Genomic DNA, 25,940 nt, shown 5'->3' with positions numbered 1-25,940 from the left:
CAATCATGAAACAGTATCCATTATTTTACTGATTGCCTGGTCAAAACCCAAAAAGCAAAATAACATTCAAACATGACATGTTTGTCAATCTCCAGCATTATGGCCAACTGAAACATGACCCATGAAATTGTGATGTGCTAGAATTAATCAGTGCTTCAGATCTAACAATGTGTTATATGAATCCTCCTCTAGTAGCTTTAAACACTGCAGAGAAAATAAGGAAAAAACAAAGGAAGGAAATGGGACAGGCAGGGAGAACAGTACCCAAACCATGCAATTCTTACTTTGTTTTACTGAATGTGATAATGACTGCCTACAGATTATATTTTTACCTTTGAAGCTATCAAGTTCTCAAATCTGGAGACTTCAGTTATGTAACTATGAACCCTGTTTTTCATTTCTTCTCTTTCACGTATTGCATCTTCAAGCTCAGTACTGATAGCCTAGAGAGATTGCATAAAGGCAAAATTGTGCTTTGCAGTAAATTAATAACTACATAATACTCTATTAGATTAAATCAAAATAATTGCATATCCTGTGCATTTTTTTTCTATTCTACTTACAAAGCTCTTTGGGATTTGTAGGATTCAGAAATATCCCGTTACCTTAGATACACCAAAGACCTTCCAGGCAAGAATAATCACAATAAACAATGACTATCCCATCAGTTCATAAAACATGCAGCTTCCCTGATGACACACCCTACTGATCTTATGAAGATTTGACATACTGATGTTTGGGAACTGGAATTTTTATAGCTATAAGATTCAGTATCCCTGAGTAAAGGAAAGTTTTAGACCAATAGAAAACCAACTTTCTAGCAAAATAACATTTATTTTAAAGTAGAATTGCAAGACAAGATAACTAAATGCACTACTAAGATCATATTTAAACATCGAAAACGCACCATGGAATTTATTTGAGATATTTGAACTGCTAATCCTGTCCCTCTCAGCTTCAGCTCCCTTTCTCCTTCTGAGTCCTCTAGCCCAGAGAGCCAAAACTGCAAGCATCTTTTTCTATCTCCATGATCAAATGTGGGGAAGGATGCTGCCTTATTTCTTCCCCTTCTTTTATTTTTTTCTTTTTTTTTTGGTATATTACTATTTCTTAACCTTTTTACGGTATGCTTTATTTAACATATGCTAAAATCAGTCTGCCTGTCTCTGTGACACTGGGAAAACTTTCATCATCGCATTATGATAATATTCAATATTTCACCTTATTAGGCACCTGTAAAGAGTAGGTCTAACTTCAATAATACATCCCCATATTTATATATCGCACTATAGATTTTGCAAGAACTGTTCAGGGTCCTACATCACTTCCTTGAAACATGTTGCTATATTATACTTTGTGGCATCAGACTCAGCTGGGGTGACTGAAGGGGACTGAAATAAATGGTTTCATTAACAATGTCCTGATTGTTTTTAGTGTTGGCACTTACAGTGAATTCAAACAAACACTTGTATCTCAGGATGAAAATTTTAAAAGCTATTTGAATCTCCTAAGGTTGAGATTGCAATAGTTGTATTTGCTATACAAGTTGTATGTAATGAGTTGCAACAAAATTCCAGGTTCACTCTTAAGATAACTCTCACATACCCTCTACATAGACTTTCCAATGCTCAACCCAATAAAACATGTTACTTACCTTTATAAAACACTGAACATTTTGGTTATATATTGTCCATACAGACATTCTATACTATAGGGACACCCATGTCCTGCACTTGGAGTTGGGAGGCTTTTGGTCAGCAATAACCAGCTGCTGCACAAAACCAACTCATTATTCCTCCAACACCCTAATCTCCAAACCACCCTAATCTAAAATATGGCATACCTCACTCAATAAATCCAATGCTTCATGGAAACTAGATGGATGAAATTAATGAATCGCTGCACCAGAAAAAATTCAGATGTGCTAAGAATCCCCTTCCTCTCCCTCTCACTTTCACCTGATAATCTGACGTCTGTTTTCGGAGTTTCTTTCTCTCTCTCAATAATCACTTCCACAGATAATAAAAACCAATCTTTACCAATTAAATACTGATTGCCAAGTGATATAACCAATTAAGATAATTTCATTCTATTATAAACAATAAAGTTCTAGATTTATTTTATTTTGATTTTTTTTTTAATCTGAGGAAGGGTTACCAAACTGAAAGCTTGCCCATTTCTCCCTCACTGCATTGACTACACTCAAGTATGTGAAGTATTGCTTTTACAATTTCTGCCCAGTGATTTTCAACATGCCAGGGTCAATAAATACCAATAATTAAACACCTCAATCAAAACTGAGGATGTAGCAGTTTTGATGCATGCAAACAATAAATGATTTAAGACATCAGTATCAAGTACTGTCTTCATACCTGGTTTTCTCTGGCCATTGTAGCCAGGTCATCTTGCAGTCGCCTGTTTTCCTTCAGAGCCATTTCCTTCACTCTTCCCATTTCTGCAAGCTCTAGCTGGGATGTATCCAGCTGGCGATGTAAGCTGGCTATCTCACGGTCTCTGTTGCTCAGCCTGTCCTGCATCTGGCTGTCAAGTGAAAACATTATCAAAGCCGTCCCTTCTACTATACCACATGCTGCTGAAAATAATCAGATAAAAATTTTGCTCTCTGAATGATGACAAACTGCGTCTAAATATAATGTAAACTAAGTATGGAAAATGTCAATTTGCAGAAATAAGATGGATTTAATCTTCAGTTTTGAAGATGTATCTGTAAGATGTATCTTATTAGACAAAGAGCAACTACAGATACCTGTGTTTATTTGTGTTTGGTAGTGATTATGGTAATTGCATATTTTGTAAGCCATAAAGGAAGAAGACAAATAATTTACACTTGAAGGACAATTATCAAAAGAGTAATGAAAATATTAAAATCAAAATTAGAAATATAAATATCTGTAAACTTAGGTGAACTTTTGCATTAATTTTTTTGAAACATATAGCTCATGCATCAATGTAGCAAATATTCAGTTACACTGGTCTTCAAATATATTGTTGTTTAAATTTTTGCTTTTAAGATGCTATAGCTTAAAAAGTCACACTTAAAAACAGGAAAGAATGAAAGATCAGAGGAAGCCCAGCTAAAAACTACATAAATACATTTTAATTAAGACTGTACTTAAGCTAGGAGAATTAGATTGCCAATCATTAAGAATTCAGCTCTGAATCTTACCTGGGTCAATCTAATACCTAGTGGAGTGCTGGAAAACTACTTCTTGACCGAGAGTTAGTTGTTAGTTAGTTACCAGTTTAGGGAAATTTAGATAGACAAGCAATTGTTAATGATTGTTGTAACAGTTTCTTAGCAGCCTACAATATAATTGCAAAGGAAGTGTCTTCCAAAGTTGAGTACATCTTTCTCAACACAGTACACTCCTCTACTTGACTCAAACAGAATTAACTTAATTTCATCAAAATAACGAAAATAGCCATCTACTTTCACTTTGAAACTACTACATAAAACAAAACCTCCAAAGAAGGCATCCTACTCTTTACTTACTCTGTTGAGGACTCCAGCTCAGAGACAGTTAAACGTAAATGAGCAATTGTTTTTTCCTATGAAAAAAATGAACAGTTGCATTAGATATTATTATGTTGCAAGAGAAGAGAACACTTCATTAAAGAACTTTTAATGTAAACCTTTGTTTTAGTTCTTCACCAATAAGTAAGTTCCAAGTTTCTTTTCTTTACTGAGAAAAGATAGTCATTGAAACAGATGTAAGTCAGCTATAGATTTTGTCATCTCAGGCTAGTACTTTGTATCTCAATGCAAAATGCAAACAAATGCTTCTTTATTTTCTTAGAGTAGTTAGGGAACACAGTAACATTCATAATTAAAGTTCTATTGAGTTGGCAAATGACTCTGCACTGGGTCCAAGCACAGTTTATGTGCTCTGCACAGACTTTGTCATCAAGGCAAAACGTCTCCCTAAAACATAACTGCTTTAAAAATCCCCAGGTGGAATGCAAAGTAGTACTTTTACTGGACATACCCTGTTAGCTAAGTTGTCATCTAAGCATGCAATTCTTTCTGTTTTTTCATCTACGGTTTCTTGAAGACTGTCCTTTTCTTTGTCCAAAACACTAATTGTACTTCTCAGCACACTGACTGCTTCTTCCTGTGAAGTGCTCCTCTGGTTTAACCTATCTAAAAACAAAAGAGTAAGTGCCTTCTATTTTAAAAACAGGAAATAAGCACAAAAATAGTTACAGATTACCGATTATCTCTTTCAGCTTTATAATTTCATCTTGAGCTGTCAGCAGTTCATCCTTTTTGAGGGACAATCTGTGCTGTAAATCTTCAACAGACTTCTGGTGTTGGTCATTTAAGAGCCTGAAAAATGAGTATACAATTGAAAGAAGCTTGGAACTTATTCTGGGTCTTCAACTTCTGCTCTTAAGCTGCTTCAAGTGCTGGAACAGTTCCAGCATAACCTCCTGACAGGGCTGTATCACCAACCAGCAGTATGGGGTTGTGCCATACTAACCATCCTCTCCCTTGAGGAGAGGGAGGACTTAAGGATTGCTGAGGCCAGCACCCCTTGGACTCCTGCTCCAAGTGCACCTCAACACCAATGCAAAATGGAGCAATGGAGCCTTGGTGGAGCAACACCTTAGCGCCAGAAACATTCACCTCCTCTGATTTCTGTTACTCTTCATAATGTTACTTGTATCTTTTGACTCTTGCTTTATAAAGTTTTTGATATGAAGCTCATAGTAGTGATTATCAGCCTCACTACATTTTTAACAACAACCAAATTGACAGCTACAGTTTCGATCCTACTTTTAAAAATAAAGAGCCTGAAAGATATTTGAAATCATCTACCTACACAGTTGTTTTTCTTAGAAAGAAATATAAAAGTGACTTAGGAAAAAAAAAGACCTACAAAATTCCAAAGTAATGAAATGGATTATTTATGAAACAGGTAAACGGAAAAATCCCTGTCAAGTGGGATCCCACAAAAGCTAGAGAAGCTTTTCATTCTTAAAAAACCCCACTAATGCAGAATACAGCACGTCTCTCTATAAAGATTGCTTTCATCCACTTCAAAGTGAAACTTGAGAGGGGAAAAAGAAAGGACAAGGGGGCAAACGCAGCATTTCCACCATGCACAAAATAAAATCAAATGCTAAAATAAATGTAGCCCTACTCCTCATTGTCTTCTTTTTGCAATATCAATGCTTTACACTGAAATTATAGGAACCTAATAAGACTTTTTAATATTTATTATTGCCCTCTTTGTGCAATTGGGAGCATTAGATGAACTGCAAGGCCTGCTGCTCAGCTTCAGTTCTTCCTAGTAATCCCCCGGTGCTGTGCTGTTACAGGGTCAGTGTGGTACTGCTCAGGTGGGGAATGGGGGATACCCCACAGACCCTGGTTTCCCTTGAAAAATATCCAAAAAATGTCATCTACAGCATTACCTATCCTGTAATGATCTGTTACATCAAAGCCTCTCATTTCCACCCAAATTTATTCAATACTGTTTTCATTTTCTTTAAGCCTTTTTCCTGTTATACGACATTTAGACACCTGATGGGAGCTTTTTACTAAAACAAGTTTAAAAAAGCACAATGATCCTACAAGTTTAAATAGGCCTTACAAATACATGAGGATACTTGAATCCTCCAGTTCTAAGCAAGCTGGTCAAATCCCCACAGACTGTGTCTATGGATCATAAGATACCAGTTCTCAAAACTGTAGGTCCTACTGCTGCAGTTTGCAAAGGCATCTGTCTTCTTCTTAACAAACAGAGTTTGGGAATCCTTTTAGAAACTTTCAGTTCTACAACATTCATAAGCAGAAAATATGGTCCCTGGAGGAAACAATTCTAGAATGAGCCATAAAAATTACCAATATATTTTGTCATCAAGTAAGTCCAGGAGAAGCTGGTTGTGAAAAGCTACCACAGCACTTTCCTTACTTACACCTCCTTTTCTTTAACATACAAGCTGTACCAAGTGATTTTTAAAGTATTTATAATTATAGTCTTTCCAAGGAACTCAACTGCTATACCGTCTCAGAATAAACAGTATTATTCTAGCATCTGTAAAATATCACCACATTTTGTATCAGACTTACTGAAGTGAGCAAATCTCAGCTTTAAATTGAGAAGAATCATCAGAAGTCTGGGCAAGTTTACTTGACTTCAGATTTAATTCATTTTCCAAATAGTTTATTCTTTCTTTCAGGATAGACACTGTAGTCCTTAGTTCACACTTTTCAATCTGAAGCTGCAATTTAAAATAAATAACCAAAGGTTATTATTGCAGAAAGCTATCACAGCTTGGCTTTTAAATAAATTTAAGTTGAAAACAGATATTAAAATTAATTTCTGGAACAGTCTATCCTATTTTAGAAATAATAAAAGCTTACTTCCTAAAAAAGCACTTACTCCTTGAATATTATTCTCCAATTCTGAGATATCATGCTGCAGCTTTGATTTTTCATGGTATGCTGCTTCTTGATGCATCTGAGAAATATAAAATTACATGTAACAAGACAGACATTTTTAGATTTAATCAGAGAAATTTAAGCTTCATGTTTCAGAAAATATTGCTTTACATTCTTAGATGAATGACCAAATGCAAAGCTCTCTCTGTAAACTACAGAACAATGGCTGAAAATACATTACTGTAGTTTAATATAACATCACTGATTTGGGTTTGATTCTTGGTTTAATTTTTAAATAGTATATTTATATTTGGTCCCAACTAAATTAATATTTCGAGTTGTTGTAGAGTTCACTGAGCTACATGAGGTTGCATGCATGTATAACTTAGTGCCCAAAGACTTTTAAAATAAATTTATTCAAATATTATTAATTGCAACATGTAGAGCACACTACAAAGCTAACTGGTCTTTCCCTAAATCTGTGAAGAAACCTTTAAAGATTACTTATCTGTTTCCTGACTTCTGTGCATAACTGCAGTGAAACAAACTCAACCTTCCTAGAAATGCCTTAGATTAGTGCGTCTGTAAAGGTATTTCAAAGTGGCACACATATAAAACATTGGTAGTCACCTATTAGAAGAAAGGATGGAGCTGGAAACACATCTCTACTACTGCATGTGCATGCTTTAAGTAAAGAGGTCAGATTTACTGCCACTGCATTCAGACACACAACAGGTCTTTATTTTTGTGGCAGTAAAATCAAACTATGGAAGCATTCATCATGCAATCACTACTGATGTATGTTGTCCTGGGATAAGTCCATTAAAATGATTTTCAAAAAGTTTTAAAACATTCTATTAATGACCAATACAGAAGGCAGGGAAGCAAATCCCCTGAAATCATAGGCTCTTGACTACAACCATTAATGCACACTAATATCAGACATCACATGGTCACAGAACCACAGAATCACTTAAGTTGGAAAAGACCTCTAAGACATTAAGTCCAACTATTAACCCAGCACTGCCATATTCAACACTAAACCACGTCCCTGTGTACCGTATCCACATGCTTTTTGAACATTTGCAGGTTTGGTGATTCCACCACATTGCTGGGCTGCTTGTCAAGATCATAGTAACAGGAAAATAACTGCATTAATAAACATTTTTTTAAAGGTCAAAAATACTGAAACTTGGATTGAACTTATGTTTCATGGCTCAGTTCTTTGCCATTTTAAATATAATCTGTTAAAAAATGCAACAGTAACTAAAGATCAGCAAAAATGAAAAAGCCCATATAGTCCCAATCTGTAGAAGAACCATATGTGACTGTGACAGTGTACTCCACCCACACCACTCTTTTTTTTTTTGGTTGAGCCATAGCCACTAGTGGCCCTCCTGATAGCTGCATCCAGCTTAAGGAGGACTCTGGGAAGAGAGCTACCAGCATAGCTACATAGCTAAGGTCTGTAAGTCTTGCTTGGCAGCAGTTGAGGGCTAGTTGAGCACGTGGCTATTGATTTCATACTGCAGGTATGCAAATAGAAGTCAATCATCCTAGTCCATGAATAGAGCACGGCCCATTGAGCTCTCCTGCAAGGCAGCAGGCTGCACACCAGGACCTCCCTTTGAGCTTGGAAGCTTCTGAAGGATACTTGTTAGGGCAGAGAGAATCTTTATTGCATCTTATACTCAGCTAATGAGTTGGGAATGAGAGCACTGAAATGTTGAAATGTTAGCTAAGTGATCTAAAGGATTGATTGTTATAATCTTTTAGACACAAACTACTGACCAAGTATGGATCCAGCCACATTCCTCTGAGGAATCTGGAAGGCAAGAAGACCCTTCTGAACCTCATGACTCAATGGGAAGGTCTCCCTGATAGTTTTGTCTGACCTTGGCCCCTATTCAGCAAATACTCAAATGTACCTTACCATCAAATCTTGTTAAACCACCATTGCATCTACCATTGAATTTTTGAAACTCACTGACTTAAGTGAATAAAATATTTTGTTGCTTCTCTCTTGTGAGTGAAGTGCATGATTTCTTCCACCACCATGACACCCAAACATCTTCAAAGTAGTGCATATGCAAGAAGTATTCTGTGGCTGGGCCTCCATACCTAGGTCTCCTACACAAGGTGATGACATGTTTGCCCTTAAATTCTTCAAAGCATGTTCCTCTACCCCTGCTTGGAACTGTGTTTACAGGAAAACCTGCTAATTACTAACATAACAGTAACATTAACAATAATAGATATTTTATAATAATATAAATTCAGTGAGCTCTCAAGTGAGTTTGAAATCCAAAGTTATTGAAAAGAGGGACTGATAGACAGCCAAACACAAACACAGCATTATTGCATAACCCTTCCTTATATGTCACCTCAATGTAAGCAATGAAGCTATGAAAACTCACCTTTAATTTTTCTCCAAGACTTTCTTTTTCTGCCATTAGTATTCTAAAGTCAGTCAGTGCAATGTCTCTTTGTCCTTCTACGTGACTTTGAGAAACAAAACTGTGTTTTGCTTCTCTTCTCATCCTGTTCAATTCACTCTGAGACTTAAAAAGATCGTAGTTTGTTAGCATACATGGACTGCAATATAGAGTACACACTAACAAAATGCTGTAATTACAGTAGAAGTCCCATTAGTCTTATTTTTCTCTAGATAACTAAAATGTATTCCCTGAATCACTCAGGGGCATGACAACTCACACTATCACAATAGTCATCATTCTTTTCTTTTACTGTCCCAAGTATACCCTAACTTCATTGTTCTCTTATCAGTTAACTACTCCTTTCTTCCTCCCTTGCTGTATCTTTACACAAACTTCTCATGCATTTTACTGATTTTTTCCTGATATTTATCATTTACAAATGCCAGTATAATAACTTTTAAAAGCTTTCAAGTTAATAAACTAACAATAATACATAATTTATTAACAAGTAATAAAAACAGGTATGTATTTTATTAGCCTTGGTTGTGTTCTACTAGGTTTTTCATTTTAAATAACCAACAGTACACAAAGTTTTAATTGGTTATTTCAATGTTAACTACAAACAATTTCTTCTTACCTGCTCATAAAGAACTTTTAATCTATCTCTTTCTGCAGTCAATAATTTGACATTGGACTGAATTTCTATCATGTGCTTTTCAAATCTGTCTAACACAGACCGCAGCTCATTTCTTTCTCTGGTGATTGATTTAAGCTCTTCACTCTGAAAAGTGATCAATAAATTTATGTTAAAATTTGCTACGTAAAACATCTGAAAAATTAATACCAGAAAAGAACTCTTCCTATTAGCAGTACATAAAAAATATATTCAAAATAATTTTAATCACAAGAAAAAGCCTGGCACTGGCGGTGTAAACTAAAAAACAAGAACCAACTGTTAAAAAGAAAAAGCAAAGAAGCTAGCAAGAAGATCTCAGCCTTTTTCTGATTGTTATCTAGTTCTATTTATTTCAATAAACTGATCAATAAGTAATCAGTGTTACTGCAAAATGCCAGTAATGTCATTTTCTTTCCTTGTCAATGTGACTAGGAAAGAAAAAGCCAAGTTCATTGGAGTTTCTCTCAGTTGACTTTTTGCATCAAGAATGTAATTTAGAAAACTACTACAGTCATTTAATGCCACTGAATTTGAAAATATATTTGATGCCTTCCTAATTGTTTCTGCAGTACTTTTTTCACTTATCTTGACAGTAAGAACTTTACCTTCTCTGCAGTCCTGCGGTTTGGGCTAGGCCTTAGTTTTATCATTTTCTGGAGATAGTCTAATTCTCGCTTATAGTAGTCTCTGTCATCTTCTAAGGTCTTTACAAATGCATCTAGACGAGATGGAGATTTGTCTCCTAGGGCAATACCAAAGTCCAATCTCATTCTTTCAATTTCTAGGACAAGTTCTCGTTCTGGAAGGAAAAAAATAAAAGAAGAAAGAAAAAAACTCCAAAGGGAAGTCATTAATTTCCTCAAAGACACTGGTATTTGGGATGGACTAACTTGCACCAACCATCTGGGCAACAATCCTGCTGAACAGGAAGCAAGAGTTCTAAAGGCTAAAGAAGGCTAAACACAAGTGAGTAGCATAAAACCATCAGAGGCCTCACAGCACCTTGAGCTATATCAGCAGAGACAGAGGGATGTGATTATTCCCTTTTATTTAGCATCCATGAAATTACACTTGAAATACTGTTTTAATGTTTGCCCCTCCTACAAGAAGAAAGATGTAGATAAATTAAATCCAAGGCAAGCCCTGCAAGCTGGTTAGGGAGCAGAATGCTTGATCTACGGGGAATAGCTGAGGGGAGCTGGGTTTATTCAGCCTGGAGAAGTGCTGGAGAGCCAAGGGCAGACTGACAGTACCACAAGGGACTTACAGATAATGTGGAACCAGTTTCTTCATAGGTACATAGTAGGTAAATAAGGAACAGTGTCAATTAATTGCTACAAGCAATAGCCAACAATTGTAATAGCGGGAAAGATATTTTACTCTGACAACTCAAGAACATTAAAGATCTTGTGGAATCTTCATCCCTGGAGGCTTTCAAAACCTAGATGGATAAATCTCTCGAGAAATGGAGTCTGAAGAGTTTTGGAAATTACTTTGTATGAAACTGCCATAGAATTAGGATAAGGATGTCCTGTGGGATCACACTAAAAAGCTCAACTTTCAGTTCTCACATACAGAATGAAAACATCTTTCTACGACAAGAGTTTTCACTTCAACTACAACTGGAGACCTACGGTCTTCTTTTAATTTATATATATTAAAAGTCTTTTAGTACTATTAACTGTATGTTAACTAGGTAGGTATTCTATTTCAAAAATTACAGAAGGGTAATTTCCAAGAATTTACATTTGATGATTTACCTTTTCTTTCTAAATTATCTGTTTTTTCTGTCAGCCTTTGCTTCTCTTGTTGAAGCTGGGTTAACAACAGCTCAAGATGCCCTTTTTCATTTGTTTTCCCAAAGAGTTCTTCATTCAGTCTCTCATTCTCCTTATGACATGAGCACAACTCCTGAAGTAACAAGTATTATTACAAAAATTAGAAGTGCCAATAGAGACATTTGGGGGGAAAAAAATTAACATTTTGATAAACTTTTAATATACAACACTGTTTACTTCTGGTTGACCTGGATGCTTTATGCTTTAATATTTGTTGCAGGCCATCATTGTATTTATTTTATTAAGTCTAAGTAAGCATTACTCTTTACATGGTTTGCAAGCAGTAACAAGAAAAGCAAACCAACCAGTAGGATAGTGGGATACAAACATGGGAAAAAAATTAATGACTAAAGCAATAAATAATTTTAAGTGCATTTGGTAACAGTGTTGGTGTTAAAGTGCATTACAGTACAGCATCTCAGTCAATACAATTCTGAAGCGAATCAAATGCTATTTAGCACACCTTTCCTGTAATCTGATGTCCTGAAAATTAAATATTTTTGTATTTGCAAGTTCCCTAGATAGACTAAAACAAAACACCGTACTGAGCTAATACACAAGTTGTCATATATGCTAGAAAGAGTTTGGTCCTCAAAGAATTGATAATAGTGATGTTTTTCATCTGGGCCCTATGCTTTATTTCTGAGTGAGCCAAGTATTGGATAACTTTTCACATCCCAATTAAGAGACAAAGCAGTTTCAAAACAATGAAAATCCTTGAGGATGTTATAACTCATTTGTGGTAAAAATGATTATATCACCAGGAAATTATGACTTCAGAGAGCAGAAATAAGGAAATGTACAATAAGGACATAGTCAACCATACTGTCTACAGAGATTTTCAGTTTATTTTTGCAACAACATGATGTAGCTTCTCTAGCTCTTTCATTTATTCATTAGTAATTTTTACATCAAAGGTTCAGGGTACTAAAGAAGTTTTCTTGCTAATTGTTAAATTGATTTCTTTTATAATAAATGAAAAAATCATGTGGATGACAGCACGATAAAAATGGTACAAACAAGAACTGAAAATATTTTTACTTACTGATTTAAGCCTTGTTATTGTTTCCTGTAGATCCTGTATTTCACTGACTTTTCTTTCAACTTCTTTCTATTAACCAAAATTAACCTATATGTTAAGAGTTACATATTCAAAATGACAAAAATCCCTTTGTTACAAAAAAAAAAAAAAAAAAAAAAAGAAAGCAGACTATTTTGGTAAGAAATTAAGTATAGTTAGTTCCTTGTAATAAAGTAGTAAATCTCCTATGAAGTAAAAGCACAAAAAATTGTGGTATAAACACCCACGCTCTTTTGGAGCACAATGATTAAATGAATCATTGCATGACTCCTCATAGGAAAAAACCTTCCAAATATATGTACTGCTGTTGCAAATATGCATTACCTAGCAATAGCTTTAAGAACCTCAGCATTTTATTTCATACTAAGCTAATAAAAGAAAAAAGACAGATTGTCCCTTAACTGAAATCATCTCAACCTAATACAAAGAGACAAAATACTTGTGATTAATCCACTTTAAGTGAGAAATTCCATGAAATGTTAAGAAAACTGGAAAAAAAAATTTTAATCTTCCTTTCATAAGACAATAAGCCTTTGATTGCAATTAGAAGATATAAAACCAAGTAAAAGGGAGCAGATCCTTCGCTCTGTGACACATTAGTGATTACCTTTGCTTCTCCTATTTCCTTATCTGCAGTCTCAAGCACTATTTCTTTGTGTCTTTCCAACTGTTGTGCCAAGTGATCTATTTCATTCAGTTCTTGACACAGTTCTTGATTTTTATTGCTTAAATCCACTACCTCGCTAGTCACATTTTGTTTAGTGTCCAAGAGATCTTGAATGTGATTTTCAAGTTCTTTGTTTTTTTTCTGAAGATAATCAACCTGTAAGACATTTTTCATTAAAATATTAATATGCATTGTTAACTTAGGTAGCAAAAATTCCTCCCAATCTTCTGAAAAACAGTATCTCTATATCCAAAGTTTAAAAGTGGTATACTGTTAAAAATAGCAATATTTTCTATTTTCAGAACTTAATGCTTATCAACCTGAAAAAGAAACACAATGTCATGAGCTCTGTCATAGTCATGAATACTGCTATCTAAAGACAACCATACATTTCGTGTCAAAAGAAGTGGAATGTTGGGACCAAGCCTGAGCAAATAGTCTTGATGGTGCAAAACCAGCTTTATGCAGCTCTGGGCTCACTCCCTGTACAATCAATTTGTATTCATCATGATTTTCTAATTCAGGATCACTGAGCACAGCTGTCCTGCTTCCAAGTCATAGCTCATTCCATATTCTTGCAGCACTGAACCTAAGCTAATAAACTCTTCAACATGCCCCTGTACATCATGCACAACCAGGACAGAAAACATCTAACTCATGTGAGAAAAACCTGAGAATTGACGGTACAAATCCAGAGACGGGCTTTATATGATTTGTACTCTCACCCATCTTTAAATTCTCATTCAGAGACTACACTGAATGCATGCTAACACACACAGTAAACACAAACACCTTTATATTAAGCTTATCCTTTCCTCACAAGTTTGTGTTGGAGTGAAAGTGGGGACCATCTGAAACCCATAAGGAAGATTCCCCACTCTCTCATGAGAATATCTACAGGGTAATCCATTATCATAATTACATATACCATTGTTACTTTCTAAAGCATAAATGGCATGCATGCAATAACTTTCTAACTAAATAAAAGGATTTTCAAACTTGCTGAAAATGATGTGTCATACAAAAATTTGCTGAATACTTTCAGATTAACATACCATGTACAGATGTGAATTCATTGAATTCTTTATCAAAACCTTTCTGACAGACTTTTAAACAGGAAATGAAATTTTCTTATTCAAGAAACACTGCCACCAAAAAAAGAAAGGCAAGTTCCATCGATTGATTTTGTATCTATTGTGATTTTTTGAAGAGCTATAAGTTTTGAGGGAGTTTTTTAGATCGCTATATTTTTAGGTTTGACTAAACAACTGTAATAAATGAATTACCTGTATATTCAAGTGGGAAATAAGCTTCTCATTACTTTTAGTTCTCGATTCCAGAGAGAGAACCTCATGAGAACGCCCACCATCCAATGCCAGCATTAAGCGCTCGATTTCTTTGTCTCTTATCTCAACCTTTGAGGGACAAAAAAAAGCTCCAGTGTCCTTATACACCATTAATAAACCCTTCATTTAAATAAGCACACACATAACATTCAGTAAAAAGGTACACAACTAAAAATGCAATTTCTATCTTGTATCTTTTTTTTGTTTTTTAGATTTTCAGTTCTTCTGAAAAAAGTTATATTTTTGAAAGAGAAACAAATTAATCAAACACAATCTGTAAGGAAAAACTGAAACAATTCCTACTAGATTACATGCTTGAAGAAAACCAAACAATTAAATTTAAAGTGAAGTTAACAAATGCTACAATTTAACTGAGACTAGCACTTAAAGTTAGGGAAAAAACTTCTCAGTAAGCTAACTCAGTGACTATTCCAGTCACTGGAAAAAAGGAAATATTGGAAGAGGAAAACCAAGATGTGAAGAAAAAAGAAAGACAACAGTGTCCACAAATCCCTAGATTTTGAAAGATACAACGTATGAACATTTGATGCAATTCCACTACTTGAAGATTGTACCTATGTCATCAACTCACTCTCATTAAAACATTGTAAAACCTCACAAAAATTTTAAAAATATAACCAGTCCAAGCAGTGAAAAAATTATCCTAAGATATAGGTAGATCAAATTGCTATTTTGGACAAGTTAACACTTACGCACTAAAAAATGTAGACAAATTCTACTTCTGATTGTCAAGTTTAGTTTATTTAATGTAATTTCAAAAGTCAAGATTTATCAGCAAAACCACTGGGCAAGTATTTTGTCATTGCTGCTGTCCCCAAAGGCATAGGCAAGTTAGAATAATTATATTTCACAAGCCCTACAATGCATTCCCAAGAAGGTTTTTAAGACACCAAGGCCATTGCCACAGCTATGACACCCAAATAATAACAATAATATTAACATTAATAATAAAACAACAATACCACTGCTACCGATGATATAAACATACCTGTTTGCTATAATTTTTCATTCCACTTTCAGATGTCTCCAGTTTTTCCTGTAGCTCTGTTACTTCTGACTGCAGTTCTTGAATTCTGAAATGCAGCGCTACATTTTTTATGTGACTTCATGAAAGAACTGTATGCACACAATTCAATACTAGCATTTTCTCATTGCTCCTGAACCCAAATATTTCACAGAGAAATAGTTTGGCTCATGCAAAATACTCATGCAGAAGCTGTTGTTTGAGATATTGTAGCAGGTTGATAGTGTCTGGCTGCCAGTCCCCCACACAGATGCTCTCTTACTTCCTCTCCTCAGCAGGATGGGGGAGAAAAGATGAAAAAGCTCACGGGTCAAGAAAAAGACAGGGAGAACATCTACCAACTGCTGCCACCAGTAACAGACTCAAGTGGGATAAGATTAATTTAACTTATCAATCCAAAGGAGCAGGACAGTGAGAATCAAAGACACACCTACACTGCAAAGCTAAATAGCTCTCTGGCTCACCGATTATCAGCCACCTGGAGAAGGTCTGCGATGTAAGGGTCCTCTGGCTGAGGCACTGGGTAGGCACTGACACCTGAGGGGGGCACAAGCTGGTCTATCTGCATGCGCTGCCGCCTGAAGGGAATGCTTTTCCTCCTGCCACCTAAAAGCCCAAACCCAGAGACACATTACTGGGACTTAAAGCAAGAGAGTTGTCTTCTTTAATACAAAATTAATTTTCTTATTTATTCTGCTGCTTCTGAATGGGCACGTTTCACTACTTTATCCTTCTGCAATAAGCTGATAAAATTCACATATTCTAGACAACACCATTCTTGCAGATAAGTACCAGTTTTGCCAAAGTTCACTATTAGAATAAGGAAACACACAAAGCTTTTTTAAGTTATTTTCCCCAGTGTTTAAGATCCCAAATACTCTATAGTTCAACCTTGTTGAAGCTGCTAGTCATTCAGCTTACTAAAACAGCTAAATCAAAACAACACAAAAGGCATTTGGTTTTCACATTTAAGAACTATTTTATGACTGAACTAACCTTTGCATTGTTTAGTAATATTTTTATTCCTTCTACTCTGTGTTCATTTCAGTGAATGTCATATCCTATTGCTTATCAAGCAGAGTATGCTATTAGCTTAAATGATAACATATTTAGAAAAAAAAGCAAAATACAGTATTTCTTCCAAATAGAACATTTCCTCTTCATCATATGGTTAAATAAGAACATGCACTATTAGATGATGTAGTATAGAAAAATCCTAGAAGACTGGTGACCAAGGGGCAAGTATGCAGAATGATAGACAAAAGCCTAACATGTCATCTTTGAAGCAAAGGACATGAAGTGCAAAAAGGTATGCAAAAATAAAGAGGAAATTTCATTTTTCCTAGCTATCTATTGATTTTCCTCAAATGCTAAAAATGCATATACAATTCAATGACTAGGGAAAAAAAAAGGCAGTCTCAAAATTTCACAAAATAATCTATATTCCTTAGCTTCAAAAAAATTAAGTAAAAGGAAACCGTGGAGAAAGACATTAACTTGAAAGTAACATCTAGAACAATTTAAGTTATCAAAAGACCCTTGAAATATTATAAGTTTATAGAAGATTGGAATACTTGTAGACATATTTTGCATCTTGCTATGTTTAGATCTTGGTTCCAAAAATCTGAATTTGTCACTTACACATCGATTATCTGTCAAAAATATGTAAGTGACAAACAATATACCTCTTAAGGAGGTGCAGCAATAAAAGAAATAGCTGTTGATTAATAGTGCTTTCTAGTCACATTTTAACTTAAAAGTCTTCAGTTGAATCCAAGTTTGCATTCAAATTTGTCCGTGACGCAAGTGATGACCTAATGAAACTTCAGAAAGAGAAATGACAGAATTCAGAGCCCGAAGTTTCAAAGGGTGATGTTACTCTACTGGATATTTTACTACAGTAACTTCTCTTATGAAAGGAAAAGATATTATATTCTGAAGATCCAAAAAAGCCCAGAAAAAAGTTGAAATATCTGTGATTATTTACACGCACCTGGTGTTTGCACCACTGCTTGCAGATTCTTCTCCTGAAGCTGCTGAATTTTTTCAGTCTTGGCTTTGGTCTCTTTTTCCAGTGATTTAATTTTATGTATATACTGGTTATTCAAAAACTTCAAGTCAGTTGTTTCGTGTTCAACCCTCCTTAAGGAAGCTTTCAAATCTTCAGAGGAGAGAAAAGCAGTATTATCTCTCTTATTCACTATTATTATTCCTAGTAGCACCAAAATAAACATAAAGAAAATCCAATATTTTTTGCCATAGCATAAAATTATCAAATACACACACATATGTGCATACTTTTACAGAGACACAGAAATATATATTTATACATGTTTTACAAGTAAACATCCACTGCGGAACAAGGGCCCATTTAACAGCAGTATTTAATTTTCAATTAAAAAAACACCATTTCAAGGTACAAAAGTATACATTAAGACTTCTAACATTCTCATATTTTATTGAAACAAAAATGTGCAGAACTTCCTAAATTTTTGACTGCAAAAGAAATGTCTGAACATGAACCTTAATTAATTAAAGGCACCAAACTCCATGACCACTCACACTCACTTAAAAGCACAGATAATAGAATCTGCAGATGAATGATTTAGCCACAATTTTATTTTGGCATGGAAGAATTGAAATAATAAAATCTTCATTTGTATATTACCTTTAACATGGCGATCAGACTTCTCTTTCAGTTTTAATATTTCTAAATGTAGATCATTATTTTCTCTGGTAAGTCTAGCATTCTCTGTTTTATAAGGTTCCAAAATAGTATCATAATTGCTGCACTCTTTCTCAGTTTTTCCAGAAGAAAATTTTGCTTTGCGCAAGCTCTCAGTTGTATGAACTAAATCACTAGGACAAAGGAGCATCAGATGTGTTAGCAATGCTATCAGCCTTCACACTGCAGATGCTAATGTTTATTATGACCTGAGAAACAAAACCCTTTCACCAAGAGGGGGAACCAATGAGTTCAAACAAAGGCAACAAAACATTCACGTCATGTAAGAAAAACTGAAAGACAGGAACCATCTGTTTAAAAAAAAACAGTAAATAGGAAAGAACGGGGAAAAAAAAAGAAAACAAAATCGTTACAAAGCATATCAGGAGTTTACATCTGATAAGTATCAAAGCTAGTGATGGAGAGAGTAAACCTACTTGGTAGACACATGAATGAGACTTAATGTTGAAGACAGATGACTCCATATTTGCCTACCTATGCTCTTCCATCTGTATTACACTCTAGAGAGCAACAGAACCAGAATAGCTACATTTCTGTGTTTGGTCAAATGTAACTGGATTACTATGGAAATTATTGTGTTCTTAATAATATCAAAGTCAACAAATGGCAGATATAATAAGAAGGAAATCTGAAAATTTTTGCATTTTTTTCTGTCATGTGTCTTGTAAAAAGGGCAGAGACAACAAATTTAAAATTCTCTAAATGAGGTCATAATAAATGGAGAGGTGAATGTTTTATTTTAAGTCACAGGACAGGCAATAGAGATTATTTTTTATACAACCAGTTACGAGAGTGTGTCCTTTTAAGCAAATATCAATAACAACTATTCTTGGCTCTCTTATGAGGTTAGAAAAGGTGAATTTTCCTATGCCATAGATCCTTAGAAGCAATTCTACTGAATTAATCTTAAGATGTTCCCATCATTTAAGCAAACCCATTTGACTTCATCAGACACCGGAACTTAATGCTAGCTCTAAAACAACACTGCTAGAAAATAATCCTCATATTAAACCTTCTTTCTTACATGTCAAAAATCAAACAATACCTACTGTATGATTACTATTTTTAAATGAATCCCCTTTGAATACCTGAAAAGCTTTTCCACCAAAGGTAAACTGTCCACTCCCAGTGGGTGCCGATAGCCCAGCTGATTCAGACGTTTCCTGAGATTAACAAACCTTCGCTCTGCATTTGTACTCATTGTAAACACACCTCCAAAGCTGCTTTTGTCACAGTCAAGGAAAACAGGACACCTGCAAAAGATTGTTGGTTACAGCATCTGCCCTTTAGAGAAGGAAAAAATATAGGAAAAAAGTAATGGAAAAAACCCTTTTTTATTCTGTAGGAAATACAGCACATAAGCATGTCCTTAAAATTTAAGTAAATCAAAACAGGATCATTGCAACTGAAAAGTTTTAAACATATTTACATATTCCTTTAAAAATAAGTATTTGCCTTGGCAGTTAGTTTTCTCATTATATTCTGATTTTTTTGCATCATGGTCATCATTGTCTCTTACACAATACAAATTGACAGATTACTCTGAAAAACTCATACTTTTTTCTTTTATATATAAATCTTACTTTCAAAATTTACAAGCCAGTACTTAATATAACTTATGCCAATAATTTCTAAAATTGCATAAAATATGTAAAATTATAAAGACAGATTAACTTTCAACATCTACATTCTACACTAGAAAATAGGAATGATAAAAAATACTGGTGTACTGTAGTCATCATTTTCTGGAAAATACAGTTCAAAGATCAGAGAGCTGGGATTTTCTCAACTGACTGATTAGTTATGTTTTTATCATTAAGCTGATCTTAAGGGGACTGGATCAGCACTATTGTGTCTGAATCCAAATGATAATTTTTGTTTTCCCAAGTACATCTGAAGGAATAAGTACTTTTACATCATTATGTCCTTCTGAATTCAGACAGAGAATGAGAAAACAAATCAAGTACTAAAGCTGATATTTCTTAATCTGTAAAAACATCTGTTCAATAGTTAGAAGTATTTTTGAAAAGTAGTTATTTCTGCAAAACATCTTCCCTCACATTTCTTCAGAAGCTTCAGTATTAACCTATTGGCTGCAAAGACCTGGGCAGCCAAAATACCAATTCAAGGTGGTGGTGTTTGCATCTCATACAAAAGGAACAGAATATAGAGATCACTCAAACTATCATCACAATCCTCCAGATTTTAAAAATATATTTAATAAATGCATTGAAAATAAAATGAATTATTACTAACAAAGCGAGGAAAACGTGCATGTTTCTCTCATATCTAATGCTGGAAAGTTAAAATTTCATCTCATTTTATTAAAACACTACAAAGAAGTCTAGCAACGGACCTGTGGTTGCCGGGTACTGCTCTGTAGATGAGAATCACCAGTCTTACTAGCACGGCATCTGCTCTGGGTACTAGCAAAAATACTTGCTTGAAGAGGTTCGGGTTGTTGGGACATTAACTAAGCAATGGCATTGCCAACAATCTCTCACATACTGTGCTGGGGTGACTGAAGGAGGCGGCAGTGCACCTCGGTTCCACCAGTGCACTCAGTGGAAGTCAAGGTCCTGATGTGTAGGAAATGCTCTTCATACTCCTCTGACAGACAAAGACTAAAGTAACAAGTTCTTGGTATTTCTACATTAAAGTTGAAGAGTCTGTGTTGAATTCAGGAAAAGTGTGATTGTGTTAGATTGAGTCTCAGGAATACATTTTATATTACTACAGAAGAAAACTGGCGACTCCTGAGCCCATCTTCTCCTTAAGAAGACTTGTATCAGTTAAAAAGATTAAATTACCTCAAAATAATTCATCAGATTTGTTTAAAAGCTTGTGTTTTAGAAAGCACAAAGATTTTTTACTAATTGAATTGAGAAAGTTTTACAGAAGAAATATCATGAACAAATCCGTGTCACAGCTTGTACAGGAAGTAACTGCAAAGAAAAATAAATGGACATGTTAGCACTTCAGTTACTGTGGCTAGGAAGCACATATATAATCTCACTAAATCCCTGCAATGGGCATTTAAGATATAGTAACCTAAATATAATCCAATATTGGGAATTACTGACAAATTGAATCACCCTCCTTCCTAAAAACTGAAATTTTAAATTTAACTCATTATTACCACTGGAATCAATCCAGAAAGGGTATTATCTTCTATTCCCTAGAGCCACATCTGATCCACAATAAGACAGAAAATGACCAGCTGTAGTATAGGCCCAAAAGGCATCCTGGAATATAAGAATTGGGGTTGTTATTTCGGACAGCTTAACATAGATATTAAAGTCTTTAAAGACAATAATTGTCATACATCCTTTGCTGGAAAGAAACTATATGTCAGTAATTCCAGACCTCTGCCATTACAGACTACCACAATTTAAATCTTACACTCCAAACTTAGTCTATCACTATTCTTACCATGAAAAAGTATCTAGTAACTTCTACATCAGGAAAATTTGTTGTTCTGGAAATATAAAATCAATACATGAAATGCACTGATTCAGCTGAATCCAAGACCTCTCTGACACAATGTCCTGTGTCTCTTGACAGTTGCCATAGCAAGAGTAAAAAAACCTAAAAAACACGAGTCAAATCTCACCCCTACATACATTTTTTTCATATAAGCCTATAATGCAGGGCCTTGAAGGGCTTCAAGTTGGACTGAAATATTCTTAATAGTACCTGATAGACCTTTCTCTGAGCAGCCACAGAGATACACAGCTCTAGTCTTCACTATTCATATTGATTCCTAACTTACCATTTGCCTTTTTGATTGCTCTAAAGCATCGATTAGATGCATTCACCTTGACACATCTCACTGAGTGGGTGCCACCACTTTAGAGACCACAGCATGTATCACTTTGCCTTTACTAACACTGCTTCTTAACTCTGGCATCATTACTCAGTCCAGTGAAATCCTTCTGAACCCTTGGACTGCACTTAACAGGTCCACATAATGAGCAAATTTTGTCCCCAGTTGTTTAACCCACTCTTTCATATTACTGATCGGTGTTTGTCCCCAGCTTGCAACCAAGCACCACACAGCTGGGTGGTTTATTCCCCCCACTCCCACAGGGGTGGAGAGGAGAATCAGAGGGAAAAAAGGGCAAAACTTGTGGATTGCCATAGGAACAGTTTAACACTTGAAACAAAAAACAACAACAACAACAATAATAATAAGCAAGAGAGATTGATAAAACCAAGATATGCACAATGCAATTGCTCACCACTTGCTGACTGATGCCCAGCAGGTCCCCGAACCACAATCAGCCCTGCTCTGGGTAATTCCCCAATTTATTTTTTAAGGTGTGGAATACCCCTTTGGCCAGCTCAGATCATCTGTCCTGGCTATGTTCCCTCAGGGCTTTCCGTGCAGCTCCTCACTGGCACTGAGAAATCCTCTGCTGAGAGCGAGCACTACTTAGCAACAACCACAACATCAGAGTGTTATCAACATTATTCTCATGCTGAATCCAAAACACAACATTGCACCAGCTACTAGGAAGGAAACTAACTTTATCCCAGGTGAAACCAGGGCACTTGGTCTTTGTTTACTCTAAAACATAGATTAAATGCATTCACAGTGACACATCTTTCTGAGCAGTTACTGCCATTCTGGAGACCACAACATGTATCACTTTGCCTTTATTAACACTATTCTTTAATTCCCACTTTATTACTCAGTCCACTGAAACTCTTCTGCAATCCATGAAATTGCATTTAACGTGTCTATAAAATAAGCAAATTTTGTCCCTTGCTGTTTAAGCCATTATTTTAGATCAGTCTTAAACAGCAGACAATCTTCTCCACATTCACTGTAATGTAGTACTTTCTACTCTCTTCTAACTACCAGCTTCTTTTCTCCATTTCTGACAGAGACCTGCTTTCTTAAAAGCATTTGGTAAACAACCTTCTCAAAAAGCTTTTTTGTAAATCCAAGTTTTCTACATTATTTGCACCCAGTCAATTCAATCCAGAATACGCTTTTCTTTAAAGAAGCTTAATAGCCTTGTGAATCACAACTGAGTCCTGATGAAAGGTATGTCACACTTACTAGATGTCTGTAAGTTTGCAAAGTACTGGAAAGTACTCTTAACAGCTTTAGTATTTCCCATGAGACAGGCTACATTAGCTGCATAAATACTTCACATAATTAATCATCTAAATATTTCTTGCAATTTAGTGCTGCTGTGAAGAAAATAAAATTTCCATTTTCGATGAAAAATAGAAAAGAGAAAATTGAACAGTACTTTAATTCAGCCATTTCTTAAACAGGAAATATTTAAGAAATTACATCTCTAGCACTTTAAATCAGCCATTTGCTAAACAGGATTTATTAATATGTTTAAATGATTACATCTCTCAGTTGCTTGCTGAAGAGTATTCAGAGCCAACAGCCTCATTTTTTGTTCCACTTTTGCTCATGAAGATTGGTGAAGGTGACAACATTCACATGCTTCATTTTATGATATGCTTGGATGCCTGTGAGCAGTCTTTTGAAGATATAAATGTTCATGTAATAGATATATGTAGCACCTAAGAACTGCTCCCTACTGTTTTAAGTCACCAATGTCTAAAATTGAACCTTGATGTGAAAGATGAATAATAGTGGAACCTTATATCCAGTTGCTCTAGGCTTTAAGTAGAGAATCAACTGGCATAAAATTGTGTGAAAGAAGCAATGTTTGTAGGCATTAGATTGCAGATTGAAGTTCTCCTTCCATTCGGAGAACAATGCAGCAAAACTGATGGTGAGTACAGGTTCAGAACTGTTGCAGATGCAATATTTGTGTTATCAATAAGAAAATGCAATAATAAAAAAGCAGAGCAAAGGTGGATCTTGGCCATGGAAGAAATAATGCAGTCATTGAGCCATGTGGACAACAAAACTACATTGCTAACAGCTGAACACAAGGAAATTACTATGGACAAGTGAATATGCTATGAAACATTTTTTTTTTAATTGAGTCTGTAACACTAATATCAAAGACAATCGTGAACTGCAATTTCAGTCTCAGTTTTGGGAAATACCAAAATGTATTTTTCATTCAACAGAACTACACGTTAATTTTTTTTTTCCTTTTTGTTCCTTTTACATCATCTTTGGCTCCTTTTACGTCATTACTGTTCGCCCAGGTACCAAAGGCACACAGTGGACCTGATGTTTGACTACTGCAGTGCTTTAGGGCTGTGCCGTGACAAGCAGCTGCTGCAACATCATGTGGAACATACACCCAAAGAGCCAGCACTTGCTTTGGAAAGTCTGCTTCCAAGTGGATTTGCTGGGAGTTCACTTCTGACTAAGACACTCATACAACACGCTTGCTGGGAAGTCTCAGCACTTTGCCAATGGAAAGACAACACTTGCTCAGAAGAAACAGATTTTTCCGCTAAAGCGTAATGGAATGCCAGAATGTTTAGAGTTGGAAGGCAGCTCCGGAGATCATCCAGCCAGGCAGGGTCACCCGGAGCAGGTGACAGAAACGCGTCCAGGTGGGTTTAGAATGTCTCCAGAGAGGAAGACTCCACGTCCTCCCTGGAAGGCTGTCACCGCACCCCGTATGTTCCCACTACAGCACAAGAAAACTCCTTCGATTACGAGCCTGCTCGTCACCCGTCTCCCTAAACTGGAAGCTTCGCAGACCTGCCAGCAATCCCGATCTGCACCTACAGAGGGGCGGTCGGTCGCATTGCCAACAGGTCTACGCCACTCTTCCCCCACACTTACCGCCAGAAGCAGGCGCCGGCAGGCGGGGCCGCCGCGGAGCGGCCGCGATGTCCCAGCGCTGCAAATCCTTTGAAAATGGCGCGCGGAGCAGCGGCCGCTTCCGGCCCGTCACCGCAGCAACGGGGGGACGCCCCGCGCGCCCGGCCCCGCCCCTTCCGCCCCTTCCCCGCCCCGCCCGGCCCGGCAGCCCCCGCGCGGCGGGCGGAACGCTGCCTGCGGCCCCGGGAGAGCCGGGACGGCCCGGCCCCAGAGCCTGCGGGAAGGACGGGGAGAGACGGTTTCCATGGGCATGTAGTGACAGGAGAAGGGGCGAAGGATTCCGAGTGAAAGAGAATAGGTTTAGATTGGGTAGGGGGAGGAAGCTGTTTACTGTAAGGGCGGTGAGACGCTGAACAGGTTGCCCAGAGAAGTTGTGGAATCCCCACTCCTGGAAGTGTTCGAGGCCAGGCTGAATGGGGTTTTGAGCAAGCTGGTGTACTGGGAGGTGTCCCTGCCCATGGAAGGTGGTTGGAACTAGGAGATCGTTAAGGTCCCTTCCAGTACAATTCTATGAATCTGTGAAATGTAGGTTTCATTTAGCAGGTTTGTTACAAAACTCAGAAGGAGAAACTCACATTCATAGTGGTTTGGTTTTGTGTTTGTTTTTTTTTTTTTAATTCTTGCATCTGCATCTCAAAAAACATTCTACCTCTGCATGTTTATTGTACGTGTTTCTACCTTGGATACACCCCACCTCTATCCAACAACTTGGCAATTTCACCAAGCTGTATAGAAAACCCCAGGTTCTGAATCCCTGGCAGCCAAAGCTCCAGGAAGAGGAAGGATTTACATGGGGTTTAGAGTACACTGACACTACATCGTATTTTCTAAAAGGAAGAAAAACAACATGGGTGCAGAAATGCAACAACTCTTCAATAGCCAGCAGCAAAACAATGGTATTTTCAGGTATTTT

General features: G+C 36.2%; 1 protein-coding gene across 8 annotated transcripts in view; it reads right to left on the bottom strand.

Annotated features, from left to right (window-relative positions):
- Positions 1–25,131, bottom strand: part of CEP135 (centrosomal protein 135) — a 35,434-nt gene extending 10,303 nt beyond the window's left edge. For 2 of the 8 annotated variants that reach the window (XR_005256750.1, XM_038135439.1), the window contains exons 1-21: positions 22,488–25,094; positions 20,603–21,191; positions 19,335–19,499; positions 18,169–18,359; positions 17,494–17,661; positions 15,965–16,106; positions 15,465–15,549; positions 14,396–14,524; positions 13,050–13,265; positions 12,407–12,472; positions 11,284–11,434; positions 10,129–10,322; positions 9,485–9,628; positions 8,827–8,970; positions 6,411–6,488; positions 6,098–6,249; positions 4,233–4,348; positions 4,008–4,162; positions 3,515–3,570; positions 2,373–2,541; positions 333–443 (exon numbers count right to left, since the gene is read on the bottom strand). Coding sequence is in view for 7 of the 8 variants with exons in the window: in XM_038135439.1 (XP_037991367.1) it covers positions 333–443; positions 2,373–2,541; positions 3,515–3,570; positions 4,008–4,162; positions 4,233–4,348; positions 6,098–6,249; positions 6,411–6,488; positions 8,827–8,970; positions 9,485–9,628; positions 10,129–10,322; positions 11,284–11,434; positions 12,407–12,472; positions 13,050–13,265; positions 14,396–14,524; positions 15,465–15,549; positions 15,965–16,106; positions 17,494–17,661; positions 18,169–18,359; positions 19,335–19,447 (2,580 nt within the window). In the remaining variant the exon portion in view is untranslated. Of the gene's footprint in view, positions 1–332; positions 444–2,372; positions 2,542–3,514; positions 3,571–4,007; positions 4,163–4,232; positions 4,349–6,097; positions 6,250–6,410; positions 6,489–8,826; positions 8,971–9,484; positions 9,629–10,128; positions 10,323–11,283; positions 11,435–12,406; positions 12,473–13,049; positions 13,266–14,395; positions 14,525–15,464; positions 15,550–15,964; positions 16,107–17,493; positions 17,662–18,168; positions 18,360–19,334; positions 19,500–20,602; positions 21,192–22,487 lie in introns of all 8 variants that reach the window. The other 6 variants (XM_038135440.1, XM_038135441.1, XM_038135435.1 and 3 more) reach the window with 5 other exon arrangements.
- Between the last annotated feature and the right edge of the window lie 809 nt (positions 25,132–25,940).

The sequence above is a fragment of the Motacilla alba genome, chromosome 4 (genome assembly GCF_015832195.1).
Source record: "Motacilla alba alba isolate MOTALB_02 chromosome 4, Motacilla_alba_V1.0_pri, whole genome shotgun sequence".
NCBI classification, from domain to species: domain Eukaryota; kingdom Metazoa; phylum Chordata; class Aves; order Passeriformes; family Motacillidae; genus Motacilla; species Motacilla alba.
Note: the sequence above shows the minus strand (reverse complement) of the source record. Positions and strands in the feature narration are given on the sequence as shown.